General features: G+C 49.2%; 1 protein-coding gene across 1 annotated transcript in view; it reads right to left on the reverse strand.

The window, feature by feature from the left end:
- Window positions 1-227: 227 nt before the first annotated feature.
- The window catches only part of LOC136303463 (olfactory receptor 6E1-like), a gene marked incomplete at its 3' end in the record, with an annotated part of 38,543 nt that continues 22,604 nt past the window's right edge, over window positions 228-16,166 (reverse strand). The window contains 5 exon segments of the mRNA XM_066207126.1: window positions 228-673; window positions 676-718; window positions 720-810; window positions 812-1,168; window positions 2,628-2,761. Coding sequence (XP_066063223.1) covers window positions 228-673; window positions 676-718; window positions 720-810; window positions 812-1,168; window positions 2,628-2,761 — 1,071 coding nt within the window.

Raw genomic sequence — 16,166 nt, forward strand, 5'->3', positions numbered from 1 at the left:
CGGGCAGAGAATGAACTGAGTTTGTCCTGCTGCCATTGTTGGTGCCCTGTCTGGGAGTGCAGATGAGTCTCTTCTCTCTTAACCTGACACAACCCAGCAGGAGCATCAATCTCCTGAGGCAGCCGTGTTTGGAGGCTGCACACACAGGCACTGGTTTTGTGTAACATGATACCAGATCCTTGGGATGGCTTTCCAGAAATGCATCATGCTTAGAGGAAAGGCTTTGTTCTTGGCCTGGCAATGGATTTGTTCAGGGCCAGGATCACAGATTTGTTCCCAAGGCTGCAGATGAATGGATTTAGGAATGGGAACAGGACTGTGTTCAGCAGAGCTCCAGTTCTGTTGGTCCTCAAGGAAACATCTTCTGCAGGACACGTGCAGAGAGCAATGCAGCTCCCACGGGCAATGGATAAGGTGACGGGATGGGTAGAACACGTGGTCAAAGCTTTCTTCCTCCCAGAGGCTGCTGGAAGATGCAGAACACAGAAAAGGACGCAGATGTCAAATGCCAGAGTCAAACATAAGGAGCCCAGCACGACACACGGTAAGAAGACAGAGTCTGTTTCCCAAAGCAGGCTGGTGTCAGAGCAGGACAGTTTGAACAAGGGGGAGTTGTCCCAGAGGAAATGGGGGATCTTGGAGCCACAGAAAGACAGCTCAGAGAGGAAGAGCAGCGGTAGCTCAGCAGGACAAAGCCGAGGACCCAAAGAACCAACACCCAGGTGGACACAGAGCTGAGGCTTTGTGATGTCAGCGTAGAGCAAAGGGTGGCAGATGGCAACACAGTGGTCAAAGGACATGACAACCAGGGAAAAACTCTGTGCAGCCCAGGGCAAAATAAAAATAGTTTTGGGCAAAGCAGCTGCCTAGTGAGAGAGTGTTCTGACCAGAACTCAGCATCACAAGCCATTTGATGCTTGTGGAGGATGTAAACCAGATTTCCAGGAAGGCCAGGCTGCAGATGAAAACGTCCATGGGGGTTTGCAGGTGGTGATCCACACACAGGAGGAAAAGGATGGTTTCACTCCCCATCACTGTTGTCAGGTACATGAGCAGAAGGGCCTGAGATAAAAACATCCGCAGTCTTGGATCATGCTCTGGGAAACCCTCTAGGATGAACTCAGTAACTGCTGTTGCATTTTCTGGTGCAGAATTCCAGCTCTTTGTGCTGAGACAGGATCATGGCAAAAACAAGGGCGATAATTTCACAGTCTGGACAAACATTTCTATCCTTCCTTCTCTGCTTCTTTCTTTTCCTGCAGTCTTGCCATAAAGCACAGTGATTGCACTTCAAACACTTTGTTGCCCAGTACTTTTTAGAGGAGTAGTTTCCTGCCCAATAGTTTCTTGGGGATTAGTTTCTTGCCCAATATTATCTTACCCAGTAGTTTCTTAGGGAGTAGTCCCGCCGTCCCTTTTATTTAATCTTCCTTTCTTTCATTTCTTTCTTTCTCTCTCTCTCTCTCTCTCTCTCCTCCTTCCTTCCTTTCTTCCTTCCTTCCTTCCTTCCTTCCTTCCTTCCTTCCTTCCTTCCATCCTTCCATCCTTCCATCCTTCCATCCTTCCATCCTCCCTTTCTGTAATGTGGTGCCCTTATCCTCCCCAAATCACTGCCACGTAACCTCAGCCCTGCACAGCTTGGGACCTTTACCTCTGCCTTCCCAATTTCACTGTGATCTCCCAGAATGCACTTCTAGGCCCCAAAATTGCTACAAGCAACAGGAGCCTCCAAAAAGTGCCTCTTGCTTTCCCTTCCTCTAGACCCACTACTCCAAGAGCAAAAATTACCCAATACCTCATTGCAATCCCTACACCTGCCAAGTTCCTTACCACCCCCACAGTGCAATCCCCACATTTCACCGCTCCACACCACCCTACCCCACGGTACCCTACACCATCCCATCCCATCCCATCCCATCCCATCCCATCCCATCCCATCCCATGACTTCGGGGCAGGAAATCCCTTCCAACCAGGACTTAAAACCTCCCAGGGATTCAGGGGCAGCCGCAGCCTCTCGGGCCAACCTGGGCCACGGCCCGACCGCCCTCCCAGGGTACAAGTCCATGCCCACATCCCATCTCGGCCTGGCCCCAGCAGCACAAAGCCCTTCCCTGTGGCCTCTCCTTGCAGACCCTTGGCAAGAGTCTCTCTCAGCCAGCAATTACTGCTCCTCCCTGCTGTGGGTCACAAGCTGCAAGTTGATTTTCTCCCCGTGGCCCCGGCCCAGCCCAGAGCCAGGGCCAGGACCTTTCCCCGCAGCTCTGCGGCCGCTGCCTCCCTTCGGCCGCAGCCCAGCAGACGCAGCTCGGAGCTCCCCGGGGGCTGCGGCTCCTTGCCAGGGCCGGCGCTGGGGCAGCTCCACCTGGGCCCCGGGGGAGCAGGGACAGCAGCCCAGGGAACGGCTGGGGCTGGGCCAGGCTGGCTCCGGGCCAGAGAGCAGCAAAAGCTCCTTCCCCTACAGGGGGCTGGGACACTGACCAGGCTCCCAGGGAATGATCACAGCCCCGAGGCTGCCGCAGCTCCAGGAGCCTTTGGACAGCCCTCCCAGTGATGCCCAGGCTGCCATTGCCTGCACTCCATCATTCCTCTGGGTCCCTCTCGGCTCAGCCTCTTCTGCCATTCTCACCTCTGGCTCAGCCTGTGTGTCCACTCCAGGGGCTGACAGAGCCCTTCAGAAGCTGGTGGGGTAGGCACAAAGAACTGGTTGAAGGGCTGGGAGAAAACTTCCCCTGCTGTCATTTCCTCACAGAAAGTACCATTCTTAAAGTAACCCCAAAAACATACACTTAGAGTGTGATAGCCGTGTATCTATGTGCTTTAACTTCAAGCAGAAGTTAAATATCCATGAATTCCTCACCTTATCTGTTGGGTTTGGTCTCCTCACCTGAGCTTGAAGATGGTAAAAAGCCTTTTTTCCCTCTGAAAGCCCCGAGCCAGGTCGCAAGAAAGAAGCGGAGTCCTCAAGGTCTTGTTCTCTTGATATTTCGTGTTGTTTATTGTTTCATATCTTAAAATGTTCACCGTGCCAAGTGGAGATCTGAACAGCAGCTGGGACACGAGGCGACTCCCCCCACAGTGGGACGTCGCAGTCCCTTTATACAGAAAGTAACGTATCACCTGTTTACACTTATATTCCAATACCTAGCACCTATAGTAAAATGGTCAACTTTACTCTAATCCAATCTCCTTAAACTACTTTGTGCCACCGTCACCAAAAGATGGAGGCCAGGGGAGAAGAAGGAAGAACTAAGGGCAACACCCTAAGCCCTCCATCTTGTCCCCCATGTACCTATATTCTAAAAACTCAAAACTACATCATTTCTCATCCTATACCAAACTAAACTACTTTTTTCACATCTTTGTGGTTTGTTATTCTTCCCTCAATGTTGGAAGCCGTTCCCATGGACTGAAGTCAAAGACAGTGTCTTCCTGAGCTCCGTGCCAGGGTCTCCAACCTCCCTGTAGAGCTCCAAAACCCCCCTGTACAGATCTCAAACCCTCATGCTCAGGTCTGTGGCCTCCCAGGGCATCCAGAAAAATGCCCTGGACTCCGACATTATCAACCCATAAAACAAACTAGATAACAGACCCAGTAGCCTTAGTTATAGGGCCCCTGTTTTGATAAGGGCCTGCAAATGGGAGGAATACAGCCACAACCATGTGCCATCCAAACCAGGGTAAGCTAGACAACATGGTGTTACCTAATGAGGTTTCTATATCCAGCTCACAGAAAATTACAAGCTGGCCAGAAGGTGAAAACTTTGGTCTCACTGATGAAGAGGAGCAGAAACAAGTGACAAAGGCTGAAGAAGCTCCTCTGTCCAACCAACTGCCAGCAGAAGAAACACTCTACGCTCTTTTCACTGACAGCTCCTGTCGCATCGTAGGGACGAACTGGAGGTGGAAGGCAGCTGTGTGGAGCCCCAGGCAGGGGAGTATGGAGACAGGCCGCTGAAGCTCCTGAAGGAGAAGGTGGATCGAGTCAACTTGCTGAACTCAAAGCTGTTCAATTGGCCCTGGACATTGCTGAAAGAGAGAAGCTCTACCTCTACACTGATTTGTGGATGGCAGCCAATGCTCTGTGGGGCTGGCTGGAAAGGTGGAAAAAGGCCAGCTGGCAGCAGAGGGGAAAACCAGTCTGGGCTGCTGATGAATGGAAAGACATTGCCACTAGAGAACAGTGAGATGTTACTTGGGTAGAGAAGCTACCTATGAAAGTCCGCCATGTAGATGCCCATGTCCCCAAGAGTCGGGCTAATGAGGAGCAGGGAGATCAGGCTGCAAAGACAGAGGTGTCAAAGATAGATTTAGATTGGCAACACAATGGAGAGTTGTTCCTAGCTCGATGGGCCCATGATGCCTCAGGTCCTCAGGGGAGAGATGCCGCCTGTAAGTGGGCACGAGACTGAGGGGTGAATTTAACCATGGACAGTATTTCTCAGGTTATCCGTGACTGTGAGACATGTGCTGCAGTCAAACAAGCCATGCGGGTGAAGCCCCTATGGTATGGTGGGCGGTGGTCCAAATATAAGCATGGAGAGGCCTGGCAGATTGACTACATCACCCTTCCCCAAACCCTCCAAGGAAAGTGCTATGTGCTGGCCATGGTGGAAGGCACCACTGGCTGGTTGGAGACCCACCCTGTGCCTCACGCTACTGCCCAGAACACCATCCTGGGCCTGGAAAAACAAGTCCTGTGGAGACATGGCACCCCTGAGAGAATCGAGTCTGACAATGGGACTCATTTCAAGAACAGCCTTACCAACACCTGGGCTAGAGAACATGGCATGGAGTGGGTGTACCATATTCCTTATCATGCACCAGCGGCCGGGAAAGTTGAACGGTGCAATGGCCTGCTTAAAACTACCTTGAAGGCACTGGGTGGGGGAACCTTCAAGAATTGGGATATTAATTTTGCAAAGGCCACCTGGTTGGTGAACTCTTCAGGTTCCACGAACAGAGCAGCCCTGCCCAATCTGAGCCCCTGAGAACAATAGATGGAGATAAGGTTCCAGTGGCACACATGAGAGATATGCTGGGAAAAACTGGATTAATTCTGCCTTCAGCAAAGACAATCCCATCCGTGGGGTTGTCTTTGCTCAGGGATGAAGTTGCACCTGGTGGGTGATGCAAAAGGATGGAGAGATCCGATGCATACCTCAAGGGACCCTTGTTTTAGGGAGAACTACCCGTGACACTGTATCTGTATCCATGTTTGCATGTATATATGTATATAATTAAGGAAGTGAATGTATGTATATTCTTTAAAGGTTTAAATTCAATGTAATATGTTGGTATGGGGAAAAAAATTGGGGTGGATATTGTTGGGGGTTAGATTTGTTTCTTTTTTGCTTACAGAATTTTGTCCGATAGGTTGCTAGGAGACTAACTGCTGGGTACTTGTGGGTGCTTGACTAAAACAAAGCAGTAGCCAAAAGTCAGGAGAGTAAGTGTAGCATTGGACTACACTTCTTTTGTCTCTGGGAGTTTCCCTCGGAGGGGGAAGATAATCTGAGTTTTGGAGGCAGGTAGAGGATGGGGCTGGGGGCAGCTACGCTGTCTCTTGCCCTCGTATTTAGGAGAGAGGACGGCCAGGCTGCTGCATGCTGTGGGAGGAATCCACTGACACTACCAAGTCCGGTCCTGGGAAATCTACCCTCTGCTCGTGTTCCCAGGAATTCAGGGCTGCCTCCTCCTGCCCTGCTGGAGCTGGGCCGGCCCTGTCTCACCACTGCCCCTTCTTCGGCACAGCCCTTTTTGCTACTCTGTGGGCCTGCACTCCCCTGTCCTGCCGGGACGTCCCTGCCAATGCAGCTACCACCGTGGAGCTTCTGATATACCTTACCCACCAGCCCAGGATTTTTCACTGTTCCAGCTTGGTGCTCTCATAGTCCCGCAGGGGCACCAAAATCAGACTGCCCCAAGCTTTCTGAAACAAAGACGCTCAAGGTTCCTGGTTCTGTTTTGTTGTTAATGCTGTTGTTCTTGTTGTTTGTTTGCCTTGTTATACATACTAGAAAAGAACTGTTTTTCCTATCCCCATATCTTTGCCTAAGAGCCCCCTCAAAATTCAAAATTATAATAATTTGGAGGGAGGGGGTTTGAGTTCTCCCTGCCCCTCCCTAGTAAACACTTGTCTTTTCCAAACCAAGACACCCTTATAACCTGGAAACCGTTAAACAATAAAGATGTTAAATTTCCCAAAAATGTTTCAGGTAAAGAGGATTAGTAGGAGAAGAAAAAGAGAGATTGAGAAAGACAGAAGATCTATATCCAAAGACACACATATAGCTAGCAACTGCTTGGGTTCCAGTGTGGGTGAGACACAAACCCCAGGAGAAGGAGGGTCCACACCATGGGCTGAGCTTGTGATCCGTCTTTTAAGCTCCTGGGCCTTTGTGTGGCCACTGTGACACTGCAGAGCCAAGGAGACCATTGCTGACAGTACAGAACCCTACAGAACCGAGGGGCCATGGGGACACTGTGGTGCCTCATGGAATCAAGGGGACCATTGTGAAACTCAGGGGCCCCATGGAAGCAAGGGAACGTGGAATAGGCCTGGCTGGTTTGGCCTCCCGGGGGCTGCTGGACAGGTCTGGCTGACCTTGGCATGTTGAGGGCTGCTGCTCATCTGCCCCGGAAGCTCTGGGGCTCTGTGTTCTCCTTCTGTGGAAAAGAGCTGTCCTTCTCCTCCAAGGGCCTGTGGCTAAATTTGCAATTCCTCCTCCAAATTTCCTTAAATGGAAAGATTGTTTCCAGATGACATCTGCCAGGAGAGACTGATCTAGCTGGCCTGGAAACCTGGGGTCCATCTCACATTGTAGTAGTTTGAAGACAAAACAAATGAGAGGCTCCAAGTCAGAGATACAATTTAATAGGAAAAAAAAAAAAGAAAGAAAGTAAAATAAAATAGATGCAATAATACAAAAGACCACTGACAGAGTCAGAATACAACCTGAGCGTAGTGATGGAAGCAGTCCAGATGAGGTGGTCTTCCTGAAGCAGTGATCCTGTAGAAAGGTCTGGTAGCTCGGGTCCTCTGGGAATCCAGTGGGTAAGCGCCCCTCTGGTGTTCAGAGTCTCAGCTTATATCCAGGCTGGAATGCTTGGTTTCTCCCTCTGGACGGAGCATCCCACAATGGGATGGTGAGTCATGTGATAAGGCCTGATGGGCCCATTAACAGGAGGTAGTCCAGGAGGGGGTTATCTGTGAGCTGTGTAGCAAAGGTGCTGATGGCCCATTAACAGAAGATAAGCCAGAGTGGAGGAGGCAGGGAGCACTGCCTCACCTGGTTTCAACAGTTCTTGAAGATGGTGATAGAATATACTTCAACCCAGGACATTATCCACCCCTTATTCTATTACCATCTACATCATCCCAAATCAATACCTTCCTTAAACTACACACACACACACATATATATATAATGAAATCCTACACACAGTTCTCACTTAAAATAAGGTCTCCTTGTGGTACACAGTGGGTGTCCCCATCCTTTTGCATCACCCACCAAGTGTAACCAGGTCCTTGTGCAAAGACAGCCCCTCGGATGGGTTTGCCCTTGCCCGAGGTGGGATTAATCCAAACAGTCTTTCCTAACATACCTCTCATGTGTACCACAGGGACCCTATCTCCATCCACTGTATGCAAGGATTCAGACTGGGCAGGACCAGCTCGATTGATGGACCCTCGGGTATTGACCATCCAGGTGGCCTTCGCTAAGTTCAGTTCCCAATTTTTGAAGGTCCCTCCACCAAGTGCCTTAAGGGTAGTTTTAAGCAGTCCATTGCAGCGTTCCACCTTCCCGGCAGCTGGTGCATGGTATGGGATATGGTATATCCATTCGATTCCGTGTTCTCTGGCCCAAGTGCTTATGAGGCCATTCTTGAAATGAGTCCCGTTGTCTGACTCAATTCTCTCAGGGGTGCCATGTCTCCACAGGACCTGCTTTTCCAGACCCAAGATGGTGTTCCGGGCAGTAGCATGAGGCACAGGGTAGGTCTCCAGCCATCCAGTGGTTGCTTCCACCATGGTGAGCACGTAGCGCTTGCCTTGGCGGGTTTGGGGAAGGGTGATGTAGTCAATTTGCCAGGCTTCCCCATACCTATACTTTGACCATCGTCTGCCATACCACAGAGGCTTCACTCATTTGGCCTGTTTGATCGCAGCACAGGTCTCGCAGTCATGGATAGCCTGGGAGATGCTGTCCATAGTAATGTCCACCCCTCGGTCACGAGCCCATCGATATGTTGCATCTCTCCCTTGATGACCAGAGGCATCATGAGCCCAACGAGCTAGGAATAATTCTCCTTTGTGCTGCCAGTCTAGATCAACCTGAGATACTTTCACCTTGGCAGCTCGATCCACCTGCTCGTTGTTATGATGTTCTTCATTAGCCCGACTCTTGGGTACGTGCGCATCCACGTGTCGAACCTTCATGGTCAGCCTTTCTACTCGGGTGGCGATGTCCTGCCAAATCTCAGCAGCCCAGATGGGTTTCCCTCTGCGCTGCCAGTTGGCCTTTCTCCAGCGGTCCAGCCATCCCCACAGAGCATTAGCTACCATCCATGAGTCAGTGTAGAGATAGAGCCTTGGCCACTTCTCTCGTTCAGCAATATCCAAAGCCAGCTGGACAGCTTTAAGCTCTGCGACCTGACTTGATCCACCTTCTCCCTCGGTAGCTTGTGCAACTCGTCGTGTGGGGCTCCATACAGCAGCTTTCCATTTCCGGTTAGCACCTACAATTCGGCAGGAACCGTTGGTGAAAAGGGCATATCGTCTCTCACTCTCTGGTAGCTCATTATATGGTGGGGCTTCCTCGGCCCGTGTCACTTGCTCCTCCTCTTCTTCAGAGGATAATCCAAAGGTCTCACCTTCAGGCCAGTTTGTTATAATTTCCAGAATCCCAGGGCGATTCAGGTTTCCAATACGGGCGCGCTGCGTGATCAGGGCGATCCATTTGCTCCACGTGGTGTCGGTGGCGTGATGTGTGGTAGGAACCTTTCCCTTGAACATCCACCCCAGCACTGGTAGTCGAGGTGCCAGAAGCAGCTGTACTTCAGTACCAATCACCTCTGAGGCAGCTTGGACTCCTTCATAGGCGGCTAAGATTTCCTTCTCTGTGGGAGTGTAGTTGGCTTCGGATCCTCTGTAGCTTCGGCTCCAGAATCCCAGTGGTCGTCCCCGAGTCTCACCCGGCACCTTCTGCCAAAGGCTCCATGACAGACCATGGCTCCCGGCTGCAGAGTAAAGCACATTCTTCACCTCTGATCCCGTCCTGACTGGGCCAAGGGCTACCGCATGAGCGATTTCCTGCTTGATCTGGGCGAAAGCTTGCTGCTGTTCTGGGCCCCAGTGGAAATCGTTCTTCTTGCGGGTAACCAGGTAGAGAGGGCTCACGATTTGGCTATACTCGGGAATGTGCATCCTCCAGAAGCCTATGGCACCTAGGAAAGCTTGTGTTTCCTTCTTGTTGGTCGGTGGAGACATTGCAGTGATCTTATTGATGACTTCAGTGGGAATCTGACGCCGTCCATTTTGCCACTTCACTCCCAGAAACTGGATCTCTCGAGCAGGTCCCTTGACTTTGCTCCTTTTGATGGCGAAGCCGGCCTTCAGGAGAATCTGAATGATCTTCTCTCCCTTCTCAAAGACTTCTGTTGCAGTGTTTCCCTACACGATAATGTCGTCAATGTATTGCAGGTGTTCTGGAGCCTCACCCTTTTCCAGTGCAGCCTGGATCAGTCCATGGCAAATGGTGGGACTGTGCTTCCACCCCTGGGGCAGTCGGTTCCAGGTGTACTGTACGCCCCTCCAGGTGAAGGCAAACTGAGGCTTGCATTCTGCTGCCAGAGGAATGGAGAAAAAGGCATTTGCAATATCAATGGTCGCATACCATTTTGCTGCCTTGGATTCCAGCTCATACTGAAGCTCCAACATGTCTGGTACGGCAGCGCTCAGGGGTGGTGTGACTTCATTCAGGCCACGGTAATCCACTGTCAGTCTTCATTCTCCGCTGGACTTACGCACGGGCCATATAGGGCTATTAAAGGGTGAACGAGTCTTGCTTACCACCCCTTGGCTTTCCAGCTCACGAATCATCTTATGGATGGGGACCACAGAGTCTCTGTCGGTGCGATATTGCCTACGGTGCACTGTTGCTCGGGCGATTGGCACCTGTTGTTCTTCAACTTTCAGTAGTCCCACAGCAGAGGGGTCGTCTGAGAGTCCAGGCAAGGTACTCAGTTGTCTGATGCCTTCTGTCTCTAGAGCAGTTATGCCAAAAACCCAGCGGTATCCTCTTGGGTCTTTGAAATACCCATTTCTGAGATAGTCTATGCCCAAAATGCATGGGGCCTCTGGACCAGTCACAATGGGGTGTTTCTGCCATTCTTTCCCAGTTAGACTTACTTCAGCTTCTAGTACAGTCAGCTCCTGGGATCCTCCTGTCACCCCAGAAATGGAAATGGGTTCTGCTCCCACGTACCTTGATGGCATCAGCGTACACTGAGCACCGGTATCAACCAGAGCCGTATATCTTTGTGGGTCAGATGTTCCAGGCCATCGGATCCACACAGTCCAGTAGATCCGATTGTCCCTTTCCTCTACCTGGCTAGAGGCAGGGCCCCCCTATTCCTGGTCATGGCATACATTGCTCTCTTCTTGTAAATATGTTTCTGAGGTTCCTTCAAGAGGATCAGTCATATCATCATTCCTGTACCGTCTGGAGTTCTGTGCACGAGAGACCGGAGCAACATTGATTCTAGATGGGCTCTTTGTGGTAGGTGTTTCTCTTTTCAGTTCACGTACCCGGGCTGCTAAGGAGGAGGTGGGTTTTCCATCCCACTTCCTCATGTCTTCTCCATGCTCCCGAAGAAAAGACCAGAGGTTACCTCGGGGTGTGTATCCTCTCTCCCTGGCTGGGGAGCGCCTGCTCCTAATGGCAGAGACTCTCATTGGCTCTGGCTGGATATGGTAAATTTCTTCCTTAAGTTTTTTTTTCAGTTTTTGATGGCCTTCTTCAATCAAGTTCCGGACTTGCTCAGCTAGTCTTGTTTCCACAGACGAGACATGGGTACGAACTGGGGCAGTGACAGTGTCCTCGTAAATTCTTAGTTTATTAGCCAAGACACCTACCCTGTCCTCACCTTCCCTCCATTGCAGTGTTGCCAGGTAACGTGAGTACATCTCGGGTCCAAGCCGTGCAAATCTCAACCACATCCGTGATGTGCACTGGACACCATCTGGGTTTTTAGGAAATCTCTCATCTTCTGAAAAAAGGATTTCCAACACAGCCAATTCCCTCAGGCATCGGATACCTTGTTCTATTGTGTTCCATTTTCTTTGGTGCACTTGGAGGTCTTCTTTACAAAGGTACCTATCCTTCACACTTGTTAGCAGTCGCTGCCAGAGGCTGAGAGGTTCTTGGCTTTTCCCAATCCCCTGGTCAATGACCACATCCCGGGACAACGATCCCAGTTGCCTGGCCTCACTTCCATCCAGAATGGTGTCATTGGCTGCAGCGTCCCAGATGCGGAGCAGCCAGGTCAGGATGGACTCGTTGGTCTGGCGGGTGAATTCCCTTCGCAGGTCACGCAGCTCACCCAGAGATAGAGAGCGAGTGATGATTTCTGGCTCTGTCTCTTCTGCTGATTGTGAAGGTCCTGCTGCACTCTCATCAGTCACTATGCGGACTGATTTGGTCCTTGATTTCTTCTTCTGAACGGGGGCAACTGCTACTGGTTTAGGCTGTTCCGGTTCAGTGATGGTTTGTGTGGAGATGCTGATGGCACCCTTAGTCTCTTTCTCTTCTGTGACAGTCTGCGTAGATGTGGACACTGTTGCTTCACTTTTGGCTTCTTTCTCCTCTGTGACGGTCTGTGTAGATGAGGACACTGTTGCCTTGCCTTTGGTTCCTTTCACCTCTGTGACACTCTGTGTAGACACTGATATCGTTGCTCTGCTACTTTTTCCCTCTTCCTCTTCCTTCAGAACACGCTGTATCACACCATGTAGTGTTTTGATTCTAAGCATGGTGCGGGCCGTGCAGAGAAGACAAAGCAGGACTAACAACAACATCATGCTGTCCTTGGCATCCAGAGGGTATTCCATATTTTCAAAAACTGCTGTGTCATGCCTGAAAAGCTGGAAAAAATCATTCTTCACCCCTCCCCACAGGGGCTGGGTGAGATTGTTGAGGCCCCAGATGTAGCATCCTAGACCAGAACAAGAAAACAAAAGTGGGTGTATATTCTGAATAATGTTCATTGCCTCAGAGTTTATAAAGCAATGGACATAATAGACTACTAAAGCAATTTTAGTACCATACCCTGGTCTATGCAGGAGCATTAAGACTGGCAGATAGTACCCCAGTTGTGGAAAAATATAGAGAGATAGATATAAGACACATGTAAGCATGTTGAGCATCATAGCGAACAGGTGTCTTCTTCAATACAAAATTGTAATTCTGACTTTTCTCAGTGCCTTGTGCCCCACGTTGGGCGCCAAAAATGTAGTAGTTTGAAGGCAAAACAGATGAGAGGCTCCAAGTCAGAGATACAATTTAATAGGAAAAAAGAAAAAAGGAAAGAAAGTAAAATAAAATCGATGCAATAATACAAAAGACCACTGACAGAGTCAGAATACAACCTGAGCGTAGTGATGGAAGCAGTCTAGATGAGGTGGTCTTCCTGAAGCAGTGATCCTGTAGAAAGGTCTGGTAGCTTGGGTCCTCTGGGAATCCAGTGGGTAAGCGCCCCTCTGGTGTTCAGAGTCTCAGCTTATATCCAGGCTGGAATGCTTGGTTTCTCCCTCTGGGCGGAGCATCCCACAATGGGATGGTGAGTCATGTGATAAGGCCTGATGGGCCCATTAACAGGAGGTAGTCCAGGAGGGGGTTATCTGTGAGCTGTGTAGCAAAGGTGCTGATGGCCCATTAACAGAAGATAAGCCAGAGTGGAGGAGGCAGGGAGCACTGCCTCACCTGGTTTCAACAGTTCATGAAGATGGTGATAGAATATACTTCAACCCAGGACAGGCATGTATAAAAACTTACGAATTCCCCATTGTTTCCCAAGTTTATATTTCAGTGGTCTACATAAATACACTTTCAGGTTGGCCAATTGCCTCCTTCACCATACCATAATCATCTGTTATAGGTATTAAAGCTTTATTTAACACTGAGTACGTTGTCCCTGTGTCCCCCCAAAATTTCATTTCCTTTCCTTTGTTCCCTATCTTGATTACAACCAGAGGCTCCCCTAGGGTAAAATCCTCTAGTCCTCCTCAGTCTTCTTTGATGTGAGCAACCACCCCCTCCGCTTTTCAGTCTCCTTTAATCATCGCCTTTTCTTTGTTCTGGGCACTGGTTCTTCCAGCTTCCAAATTTCTTACAGAATGCACACTGGTCTTTCCCTAGTCGGGGTGGTCCTTGCTTTGGTGGTCCTTGTCCACATCTCCCTTTTTCTTCTTCCCTTACTACTGCTGTTAATTTTCTTATCTCTTGTTTGTATCCTTCCTCTCAATTGCTAAAAACTCTCCAATCCTCATCTAGCAAAGAAGAAGCCGAAGGCGAGGCAGAACTGATGATAGTAGATTTTCCAGGACTGGATCCTTTTGGCCACAGTGAAACTTTTCCAGCCAGCAACAGCCATTCTCTCTCTCTCCCCGAACGCAGGAAAAAGAAGAGCCCACCTGCGTTATCTCCCCCTTCCACCTTTGTCCACCTCTTTGTTTCAGTTAAGTACTCTCAAGTATCCAACACTTGGTCTCCTTGGTAACTTGTGGGAAAAAATTCTTTAGAGAAAGAAGGAACAAACCTAACCCCCAACAATTATTCTTTGCATTGTTTATCCAGCTAATTTGAACACTGTTACCCTTTCCAAAAGCTGAATCACTGCTTCCTTCTGGTCTTCTGTTGCATTATCCAAATGTTCCAGCCAAACTGAAAGTTCCCTTCCATGTGTACTCAAACACTCCACTGTCACGTAAAACCTGTCCAGGAAACAAAGGGGGAGGTGTGTAAATAAACCTCAAAACACCTCAAATACAAAACTCCAGGAGATGCAGATCTTTTTGTACAGTAACTTCATGATTCCTTCTTTTGGGAAAGAAAAGAGGAAGAGCAGGTCGATGAAAAGAAGTACCTGCCACTCTCCTCACCCCCTCAACTCAAGAGGCCTTTTCTTTCCACTCACTAGTGGGACTTGTCAACTGCACAGTGGACACTAAAAACCTTACCTCTATAATTTCTGGAAAGCAGGTTATACTGCTTTCAGAGGGTTGTACATCTTCATGTCATCACAGGCAGAAAAAAAGTGCGCCTTAACAACAGCCTGTAGGACAGTTTAGAAAACTACTGATCTAACAAAGAAAATCATCGCTAAATTAAACCTGAATCAGGTGTCGACCACACAATCATGCAGTAAAGGTATCTGCTGCTTCAAGAAAAAAATTTACCATCCTGGCATTTCAGACCAGTGGGATATAGTGAATATCCCAATATTTCAATTCAAATATGTATGTTGATGATTAATTGTTTGCTGGAAGTTTTCAGATGAGAGTGGGTACTTGTAACAAACATTTTCATCAGTAAATAGAAGACTGATTTTTCACCAGATAGCTTCTCTGTTTCAGAGATGTCCGACAAGAAAAATGTATTAGAATTCCTCTGCTACAGCAACACTGTATAGGACTATGTTGCACTGACAATGATACGCAAGGTAAGCGTGTTACTTTACAGACCTGCCCAAAAGTCCCAAGGCCAGAAACCAGTGGGATCATTTACACTACTTTGCAGTCAATGAGCCAGCATCGTTGCATTCATTTGCAAAATGTTTTCCTGAAAAGTGGAAGAAGACCGTAGTAACGGAAACCCCCAACTATTGAAAGGGCCCAAGACAAAGCAACTTCCCTCATCAATCATATTTCATTCCCTAATCATTCCATGTCAATCCCTGCTACCTCCTCAAAGCCAGGTCCACTCCTTTCTCCTGACATGACAAGCCAAGTCTTGACAGAGTACTTATTTGACAAGCCTGCAGTAAAATAGAGCTGGGGCCCTGATGGTTTCCACCAATTATGGAGAGCATTAAAAAATGTTGGAATCCTCCTTGGGAAGGGGTGGGACGGCTCCCATCAGTAGCTCATTTCCCTGGTCTGCAGCTCAGGCTTTCCAGACAAGTGGAAACCAGCACACTCTTTCTTGTGAGGGAACATCTCCAGAGACACAAAGAGCTACAGCAACCTTCTCCTCCGTTCATCAGGGAGGCAAAAAATGTTTTCCTTGTAAAAAACCTTCCAGCTCAGAAGGGAGTTTTCACTACTGCTAAGACTGTAATTCCTGCTGCTTTACAAAAGGGTCACCCCTAAAATGGCTGGACTAATTTAAAACTAGGCGATGCCAGAGGAAAACATTTGAGGACAACAGAGCAAGCAAACATAACTTTGCACCAGCCTCTTACCTGTCCTCTGAACCAGGCAAACTTGTTGGCAGGAAGTTCTAAAGCCACTTTCAGGATATGGTGCTGCAGAAGAGGAGGGACCTCCTCCTGCAGGCCCTTTCCAGTGACGATACCTGAGGTGTGAACGCAAGAAACAAACTTCACTTCGGTTCCTCTGCCTGAGACTTCAGAACACTCCTGTTTTAGGGTTTAGAACACAACTGTGAGACAAGCTGGCAATTCACAGATCTTCATGTCATGGGATCCCCAGACACACTGCAGCGAAGGCTGGCCAACCCAAGGTGGGAATCCAGCCCTCGGAGGGAGATTTCATCAGCTAACCCCAGCACAAAGCACTGGTCGTGCATGGAAATATAAAATCTCTTCTATCAGTCTCAGCAACCTTGAAAAGCTGTGACCTACAGGCAGGACAAAGGATGGACAAACTGGAGAGCAAAATACAGAATTTAACTCAACAAATGCTTGTACCACGACAATACTTGCTCCAGACAATGGAACTTCACACTCATGTCTCTCCCTGCATCACTGCTATCACCAGCTCATGAATAACATCACTTATTCTTGTGACAGCTCAGGGAGCTGTCGCAGTGCAATCAGAACCTGAGCTGCCCCCATCTGACCTGACATCAGCAGCACAAAGCACTGGTGTCTGAGCCTCTCGGAGCCTGTGTAGGATCTTTGTGGCCCTCATTCGAGAAACAAC

The sequence above is a fragment of the Chamaea fasciata genome, unplaced genomic scaffold (genome assembly GCF_029207755.1).
Source record: "Chamaea fasciata isolate MVZ Bird 193981 ecotype frontalis unplaced genomic scaffold, bChaFas1.0.hap1 SCAF_35, whole genome shotgun sequence".
In the NCBI taxonomy this organism is placed as follows: Eukaryota; Metazoa; Chordata; class Aves; order Passeriformes; family Sylviidae; genus Chamaea; species Chamaea fasciata.